The sequence below is a fragment of the Elephas maximus genome, chromosome 7 (assembly GCF_024166365.1).
Source record: "Elephas maximus indicus isolate mEleMax1 chromosome 7, mEleMax1 primary haplotype, whole genome shotgun sequence".
Taxonomy (NCBI): domain Eukaryota; kingdom Metazoa; phylum Chordata; class Mammalia; order Proboscidea; family Elephantidae; genus Elephas; species Elephas maximus.
In genome coordinates, this window is record NC_064825.1 from 88900390 (window position 1) to 88909799 (window position 9410).

General features: G+C 48.2%; 1 protein-coding gene across 1 annotated transcript; it reads right to left on the reverse strand.

Annotated features, from left to right (window-relative positions):
* Window positions 1–1865: 1865 nt before the first annotated feature.
* C7H11orf91 (chromosome 7 C11orf91 homolog) lies at window positions 1866–3616 on the reverse strand. The gene is made up of 2 exons (XM_049890874.1): window positions 3124–3616; window positions 1866–1951 (listed from the first exon to the last, which is right to left on the reverse strand). The coding sequence occupies exons 1-2, from the start codon at window positions 3614–3616 to the stop codon at window positions 1866–1868; spliced, it is 579 nt and encodes a 192-aa protein (XP_049746831.1).
* Between the last annotated feature and the right edge of the window lie 5794 nt (window positions 3617–9410).

Sequence of the window (9410 nt, forward strand, 5' to 3'; positions counted from 1 at the left end):
CAACAGAGAACCCCTGAGGGAGCAGGAGAGCAGTGGGATGCAGACTCCAAATTCTCCTAAGACCAGACTTAATGGTCTGAGAGTGGAAGGACCCCGGTGGTCATTGCCCCCAGAACTTCTGTTGCCCCAGGACAGGAACCATTCCTGAAGCCAACTCTTCAAACATGGATTGGACTGGACAATGGGTTGGAGAAGGATGGTGGTGAGGAGTGAGCTTCTTGGATCAGGTGGACACTTGAGACTATGTTGGCATCTCCTACCTGGAGGGGAGATGAGAGGGTGGAGGGGGTTAGAAGCTGGTGAAATGGACATGAAAAGAGAGAGTGGAGGGAGAAAGCAGGCTGTCTCATTAGGGGGAGAGTAATTGGGAGTGTGTAGTCTCACTAGCAAGGTGTATATGGGTTTTTGTGTGAGAGACTGACTTGATTTGTAAACTGTCACTTAACGCACAATAAAAATTATTTAAAAAAAAAAAAAAAAGAGCTCGGCTGCTAACCAAAAGGTTGGGAGTTCAAATCCACCAGCAGCTCCTTGGAAACTCTATGAGGCAGTTCTACTCTGTCCTGTAGGGTCACTGTGAGTCGGAATCAACTCAGCTGCAATGGGTTTGGTTTGGTTTAATCTTTATGAAAACAGATTGCTAGGTCTTTCTCCTGTATAGCCACTGGGTGGGCTTGAACCAGTTGAGCGCTTAACTGTTGCACCACCAGGGCTATTTGGCCTGCAAAGTTTTTTTTTGGACACATTTGAATTAAAAAAAAAAAAATTTTTTTTTTTTTATTTGAATTAGTTGCTGAGATTCAGAAACCAGAAGCTTTCATCTAACATTTGGGTCCACGCTCCTGCCTTGGCAGCAAAGCACTTGTAACTGGGTATCCGCTCCCCCTGCAGTCGGGCATGACTACTGCAGTATATTGCAGTATAGCTATAGGGTCCTACCTGAACCAGACCCCTGTCACTCTGCCCTCAACCCCACCACTCTCCCCTCACTCATCCTGGGCTCTTTGCTGACCCTCAAATATGCTCCCACCTTAAGGGACTTTGCACTGGCCCTTCTGCTGGGAACATTCCCCAGGGTGCCACAAAGCCATCGCCCTCAACCTCCTTCAAACCTTGTTAAACGTTCTATCTTCAACAGACTATGTGAACTTCTACCCTGTCTCCCTCCTACCCTCCCCACTCTTTTTTCCCCCTTAGCATGTGACCTTCTATGATACCATATTATAATGTACTTATTTATATTTACGACTTGTCTCTCCCCCACTCGGAATCCTAAATCCTAGAAGCACTCAAATTTCTTGAGTATGCAGATTTCTAGGAAAAACCATGGCTTTGATCAGTTTTCAAAGAGTTTTGTGGTCCAAAAGCCATTTAAGAAAAAACAACTTCCAAGGATTAAAGTTCTTTGAAAAACCTCCCACTGTTCCAGTCTTCAAAGAGTCTTTCTGAGCAGAGACACGGCAACATAAGCAAATACATTTGCCCTTGGTTTCTTCCAATTTCCTTCTGACCTATCAATCACTCTGGTTTTGACTGACTGTGGCAGTGTTTGGGGTCCCCGTCCCGGGAGGGCCTCACAAGTCTCCTCCCCTGGTCTCAGGAGCCCCTGAAGGCCAGCAGGGCAGCAGCTTCCAGGTCCCACAAGAGAGCGTCCCCAGCAGCAGAGGGTCCACGGCACAGAGAAGAGAGAGACCAGGAGATTTATGCAAGCAGGCATGTATGTGGAATAAGTGCTGAGAGCAACAAGAACAGCAGTAAATACAGAACAGAAAATAATGATCTTTGAAAATAACAACAAACAGGACACATTATCTAAGCACTAACACCTAAGGAGGCTGCTGCCCAGGCTCTGGTGAGGTAGCTCCTCAGGACAGAGAGGCCGACTTCCTTCCAGGCTGCCTGGTGTTCAGTCCTTGTAACTTTTCATCTTTTAGCGCTTTCAAGAATTTATCTGCAGGAGAGCAACACAAAGCTAGCTGTAGTGGAGATAAGAGCAAGACTTCTAGGCATCTTTTGTGCTCACTACATGAGCCCCAAACCCATTTATGATCCAAGTTGGGGGGAAAAAGAACCCTAACAGCCAAAAGACATTTAATTGGAGATGGAGAATACATCATTAAGAAACCCAGGTCTTAGAAAATCCCGGGTTTCTAGGGCCATGCTGACTTAAACATTTGGGATGATTCATTCTCCCCTCCCTGTGTGGCAGGGGACCTCTTCGACCTGTTACACAATAGTGGGGGTATTCTTTTTGGAACCATCTGCACTTCCCCAGTGGTCAAATACAAGCCTTATCCAGAAGAGCTAATGGGAATGACAAAGCCTGAAGAATGTAGGTCCTTCGGGCAGTAGAAATGGATTTAACCGCTTTGTCCTCCAACATGGAGGAACCAGTCAGCTTGCATCCCAGAGGAATCCTGCCCACATCCCTATACCACAGCAGGTCTGCCCTGGTCCAGATCCCTAAGACTTAAGGCTTACAATCAGACACGGGAGGCCAAGACCCTGGAAAGAGAGCTTCCAGGGCAAGGGCCACAGGGCCACAGGAAGCTGCCCTCCAGCATCAAGAAGGGAGTGTCCCAAAGATGCTCAATGAATGCCCTTGGGCCTTCCAGGCCTTGCACAGTTCCCATCTTCCCCTCTGGACGCAGAAACTGATTCTCTCCTACTTCCGTCTACTCTCATGAGGGCCCCAGTTTAAGACAAATACTAAAGCTCCGGCCTCTGGCAATAAGGGCTGTCTGTGGTGGGTGGAAAATACTCCAGAGAACAGAGGTGGCGGGACTACTGGGCTGGAGGCTTAAAATTCAGGATGGGGGCGGGGGGGGGTGGTTGTGGATGGCATTCCAGATTTGGGGGCTCAGGGTCCAGACTACTGAGAGAAAGGGTTCAGGATTGATGGAGGATAGAGTTTGGGTTCACGAAGTCCAGATTTGTGGTGGTGGAAGGGGTCGGTTGAAATCTAGGATGGGGGAGTCAGGGTTCTGGGGGATGGATTTGATATCTGGGATTCCTAGGGGCGAGGTCTGAGTCCAGGGACATATTCTGGAGCGAGGCATTGAGCCAGGGAGGGAGCCGAGGTTAGGCAAAGGGTGGACCATTAGGACCAGGGAGGTCACGCACAGCGCTGAGAGTCGAAGCCGTCCCCAGTGATGGTGAGCAACTCCAGCTCCTTGATCCGGATCTCCAGCTCACACAGCTCCTCCGGGTGGGAGGCGGAGGCGAGCCGCGGGGTCGGGGGTCCGGGCGCCAGGAGCGAGGTGGCTGCCTCCGGCCCCGGCGGCTGCGAGTAGAAGAAGCGCAGGGGCTCGTAGGGGATGGAGGCCAGGCCGGAGGGCCAGGGAGGGGGACAGGGGCGCTCGCTGGGGGGACCCAGGCCGGGCGGCGGGGGTGGTGGCGCCGGGGCCGGGGGCGTCTGCGGCAGGGGCCGGCTCCCTGCCGCCCCACCAGTTGGCGTCCCGCCTGCCTTCAGAGGCACGAAGAGCTTCTTCCAGATGTTGAAGTCGCTGAGCGGAGACGAAGAGATGCCGCGGTCGTAGAGGGACGGGAAGTAAAGGGGTGGGGCCGGCCGCTGACTCATCGTGGGGCTCTGGCTGCCGCGCCGCCCCTTCGGCATCATTTGAATGGGAGGCTGCGTGGGAGGAACCCCGCGCCAGGAGACTCGCGCCCCGGCCCCGAGTCTGAGGGGTTCGAGGTTCCACAAGCCACGCCCAAGGGGTGTGACCCCGCCCCTTAGCCATAGCTCCGCCCTAAGAAGGCGGGGTTCTAGGCATCAGGCCACGCCCCAGAATGTGGCCCCGCCCATTGACGGCAGGCCGCGCCCCTGGAGAGCAGAAAGCCACGCCCAGCCGAGTGGCAAGAATCGGAACGCCCACAGTGGCTCCAATCCCTCGGTTTTCTCTCTGCCCCGCGAACGTCCGGGGTTGTGAATTTGCACGACCTGTCACGTCTTAGGTGGCTGACTCCCAGCCTGGCCCCGCCCCTCGGCTTCTTCCACTGTTCCTAAATTCCACAAACCACGTCCCCGCGCCGTCGTGGCCCTGGGCTTTGAGGCCCGCTAGGTGGCGAACGTTCTCAGCTTCGGAGATGGTGAAGGGCGGCTTCTTCCCCTAGGTGTCTTGCCGCACCCCTACGGTTACCGAGACCTAGCATCTTGGCCAGTCTGGTGTGAAGTCTGCGCCCCCTCGCCTCTTGACTCCTTGCCTTGACCCCTCGCCTCTACTCAGGCTGATCCCTGGAAGGAATGTCCTTTTCACTCTCCCTTTTAGACAATCCCTGACACTTCCTGCAGGCCAAGCTTGCATCACCTCCTCCTTGAAGCCCTTCTTAACTCCCCCAAACACTCAGCCTCACTTCTTGCTCTCCCATTGCCCGCTGGGGAAAATTCCATTGCTGCAATAGCTCCCGGTATCAAAATGGTTTATTTGTCTTCCTATCTCCTTCACCAGACTCTAAACTCTTTGAAGGCATGACCCTTGCTTTGTGTTTGTGTATCCTACAAATAGATTCCAATATCTGTTATGCGACGGAAACTGATGGTGGCAGGGGCTGGGGATATAGTGGAGAACAATGCCCACGACATCGTTGGAACTTGCTTGGTGCCTCTTCAACAAATACCTTTTCTCCCTCTCCCTCGGGATGGATTTCAGAGGTAGCTCCTTGGTGCCCCGAACCCAAATCAAAACTCTGAGAAAGGGCTGTGAAGAACTGTGGATCAGAAGTATATGACAGTGTCCTAGACAAGTCTCTTTCTTTCTCAATCTCTGGTGAGAATTGAAATATACTCCAAACTAGCTTAATACAAAAGAGGTAACTCACAGAATTCTAAGAAGCATTTAATGGTGGGAATTGAGACACCATCTCTGGCCTCAAAGGCCTTCTACTTCTCCTCTATTAATAAAATTCAGCCTCCTGTGCCCCCAGGCTCTATATCTCAGTGTAATTTCTTAAGCATTTAGCCAGCTATTCTGTGGTAGAGACAACGTTACGTATGCACAGAAGCATTTTCTTATCAGGCACACGGTAGGACTACATTTCTTATTTTTCTTTGCAGTTTGTTGTGGTCATGTAACTGGTTTCTGACCTATGGAATGTGGGCATCAGTGATGTAAGCCACTTTGAGGCCTGGCCATTAACAAAATTGTTTTGATTTTCCTGGAATCCATACTTCTGAGTTTATGGAATTGGAGTGACTCACCCAGGCCATCTTCCCTTAGGTGTCCTTTTGAACCTTGTAGGAACTGGTTCCCTGGAGTCATCTTTAGATCAAAAAATAGCTTAGAAAATAGTTTAGGCATTGGGTTCTTTTGGAAAATTATGTGCAGATAGCTTTGAGAAGCAGGAACTCCAGGGTCTGACTGTTGTTGTTGGGTGCCATCCAGCCTGTTCCAGCTCACAGGGACTCCATGAGACAGAGTAGAACTGCCCAAAGAGTTTTCTTGGCTGTAATCTTTATGGAAGCAGATCTCCAGGTCTTTGTTCCACAGAGCTGCTGGGTGGGTTCGAACAACCAATCTTTTGGTTAGCAGCCAAGGACTTAAACATTGCGGCACCAGGGCTCCTTACAAAAAATAATACCTGTCATCCAGTCTGTCAGGGAGGCAGTATGTGTAGTGAATAAACACTGGAATGGAAATCTGGAGGCCTCAGTTCTGGTGCTGGCTCCAACTTAGACAAGGGGCTTCAATTTGTTTCTTCCACTGATACAATTAGGTTAAGTCTGGTGATCAAGGTTCATTCTGGTTCTAAAACTACAAAGACTTATTCTACAATAACATCATTCCCATTGCTCTTACTTCTAAGTGGTCATAATGAAAATATCGTTGGCATATAACACATAAACGTACCCACACCGATATTCATTCTTACAGAATGAATCAACTGTGTTTTAGGATGTATGGTGGGTATGGCCTTGGTGATTCTGTTTCTGTGAAGAATGGACCCTGAAACCCTGCTAGTGCTTTAACGTTACCTTCTAAGCAGCTCTGGTGGCTCAGCGGTTAAAGCGGTCGGCTCCTAACCAAAACGTCTGCAGTTTGAATCCCAGTGGGATCTTTCTGCGGGAGAAAGATGTGGCAGTCTGCTTCCCTAAAGATTACAGCCTTGGAAACCCTATGGGTTCCTTCTACTCTGTCCTATAGGGTCGCTATGAGTTGGAATTGATTCCATGGCAGCAGGTTTGCTTTTTGTTTTTTTTCCTGAGAAATTAACATAACAGTGACCTATCTAACCCACTTTCACTGTCCCTTCTGTGGAGCGCCTTCCCAACATGTTCAGGTGACACTGCCCAATTCGAATCGTGTCTGCTCAAAATAAATATATTCTGTTATAGGAATTTTTTGTGTTTCTGTAAGCAATGTAGGTTTTTGATGCCATAAAACCCTTTGCATTGTTAAGTTTATGTTTTAGTCTCCAGACTACCTGCAGTTAAACAAATTCTTTAAAAGAGTTAAAGAGGCTGGATTCTTCTACCTCAGGCCACCCTGTTTGAAATGCCCCATCTCTGACCTTACTGGTGGGCACAAACATTTCTGCTGCACATATTTTGTTTTGCCTGCTTGCTCAGAGTTTAAGCTCTTTTTTGAATAGATAAATTTAAATGTTTGGGTGTTTTTATATGACCTGATGGCTTCTCAAAATAGGTGGAAAATATTTAGTTTCTGTCTTTCTGCCTTTTAGGTCTTATAAAAACTTCTAGCTTTTCTTTGCCCAGCAAAGCATGTCTCACAAGGCTGCTTCTGGTTCATGAACCTCTTCTGAAACCAAAATAAAATCTATAAAATTAACTTTATGAGAATATTTTTTTAACAGTATAAACCTTCAAGCTCTCCTTTCCCAATGCACAAAGACCTTGTAGAACAAGTATTAAGATAGAATCCTGGGATTCTGAATACATGCAGCAGAGCCATTAGACTTGTCAAAAAGAGAAATTGAGAGCAGTATCTTGCTTTGATTTTGGGGTTTTCTTACCCACTGTCTTAGCCTGGGTTCTGTAGAGAAACAAAACCAGTAAAGCATATAAATATATATAGAGAGAGATTTATATCAAAGAAACAGCTTCTGGAAGGTCCCAAATCCATGGATTAGTGTAGAGGTTTCTCCCGATTCTCGTACCCACATGGGCTGGCAAACCCAAGATTGGCAGGTCGGAAAGCAGTGCTCTTGCTCACAGGCTGTGAATATCAACAAATCCCAAGATTGCCAGGCAAGACTGCAAGCCTTCTCCAGATTCACGTAGCTGCAGGGGCTGGTGAACCCAGGATCTGCAGGTTGGAGAGCAGGGCTCCGCTCACAGGCTGTGAAGATCAACGAATCCCAAGATCGGCAGATAAGCTGATAGCTCAAGTCCCAAGAGCTGGAGGTCAGATGAACAGGAGGCAGCTGCAGGATCCAGAGCAAGCAAAAAGCCAGAATGTCTGCTTATATTTGGATGTAGGCCACACCCCCAAGGAAATGCCCTTTCAATTGACTGGCTACTCACAGCAGATCCCATCATAGGAGTGATCACGTATAACATTGAGAATCATAGCCCAGCCAAGCTGACATACAATCTTAACCATCACACTCCACCCCTTGTCAACTTGGCACATGCACACATCTCTTTAAACCATGCATAATCTCTGAATAAAGACAATTATAAAGTTATACTTGCACCTAACATGATACAACTACCATGCATATAACTGAAAACACACTAGCCCCGTTTACATATTTTATAAGTGAAGAAAACAAAAATGTTTGATGCACACACACAAAGCAGAAATACTCATAACAATTACAGTCCTTGTTTCTGCAACTGGTCACATGGCCGTAACTGGTATTTAGAACTACCTTCTTTCTTCCACCACCCATTCCATATTCCTTTGCCCTCAGCAAGCACCTCAGTTGATCATGGTTCTTTGCCTGGTGGGGTGACCCAAACCTTCATTCCTGAAGGGTCAGAGTCATTAGTAGTCATATCGGAATTGGGTTGCTGTAGTTTTCCATGGACTTTAATCACAGGGCATGGTAGTACTAAGAGATGCCCTAAGGGATCACCTGCATTCCGGACATACTCTTCTTTACCTCCATTATGTAATATCAATTCGATTTCCTCTTGGTAATCAGGATCAATCACATCAGCCAGTATGGTAACTCCCTTCTTTGCCTGTTGATCCAGAGGCATAAGGAGCCCAAAGTGGCCAGGTGGCATTCCTAGCTTCCAGTTCAATGGAATCAATGATGTGTCTCCAGGTGGGAGCATTCCCTCCTTTGGAACTAAAACCTCTAGACCTGCAGAGCATAAGGTCGTAGGGACAGGAAGCAAAAATCTTGCAAGTGGGTTACTAGGGGTAATAGCAAAAGTGCCACTCCATTTCCACCCCTTTGATTCCTGAACTCATGAATCCTGGCTATGGGAGAAACAGCACCATATACTGGACACTAATTTAGAGTATGTATAGCCTCTGGAGAACATTGCCCCAACACTGTAAGGTACTCCCACCTAGCTGGCACTGTAATTGTGTCTTTAGAAGGCCATTCCATTGTTCTGTCAAGCTAGCTGCTTCAGGATGATGGGGAACATGGTAAGACCAGTGAATTCCATGAGCATGGGCCCACTGCTGCACTTCATTTGCTGTGAAGTGAGTCCCTTGATCTGAGGCAATGCTGTGTGGGATATCAAGACAGTGGATAAGGCATTCTGTAAGTCCACAGATGGTAGTTTTGGCAGAAGTGTTGCATGTAGGGAAGGCAAATCCACATCCATATCCAGAGTAAGTGTCTATTCCAGTAAGGACAAAACACTGCCCTTTCCATGATGGAAGTGGTCTAATGTAATCAACTTGCCACCGAGTTGCTAGCTGATCACCCTGAGGGATGGTGTCATATCAGGGACCCAGTGTTGGTCTCTGCTGCTGGCAGATTGGGCACTCAGCAGTGGCTGTAGCTCAGTCAGCCTTGGTGAGTGGAAGTCCATGTTGCTGGACCCAGGCATAACCTCCATCCCTGCCACCATGGCCAGTTTGTTCATGAGCCCATTGAGCAATGACAAGAGTAGCTGGGGAAAAAGGATGACTGGTTTCCACAGAACCCATCATCCTCTCTACTTGATTGTTAAAATCATCCTCTGCTGAGGTCACCCTTTGGTGAGTATTCACGTGAGACACAGATATCTTTACTTCTTTGGCCCATTCAGAGAGGTCTATTCACACACCTCTTTCCTATAAATCCTTGTCTCCAATTTTCCAATCATGTTCTTTCGAGTCCCTGACCATCCAGCCAAACCATTGGCCATAACCCATGAATCAGTATACAATTGCACATCTGGCCATTTCTCCTCTCAAGCAAAGTGAATAACCTAGGGAAGTTCTGCCCATTGAGATGATTTCCCTTCACCACTCTCCTTCAGGGAGGTCCCAGAAAGGGGCTGT

Bases quoted from the DNA above. Each gene is read 5' to 3' on its own strand.
- C7H11orf91 (XM_049890874.1), bottom strand. From the start codon at position 3,616: ATGCCGAAGGGGCGGCGCGGCAGCCAGAGCCCCACGATGAGTCAGCGG. The intron at 1,952-3,123 runs GTGCGTGACCTC...GCTCTCCTGCAG, and splicing joins CGGCTTCGACTCTCAGCGCT to ATAAATTCTTGAAAGCGCTA.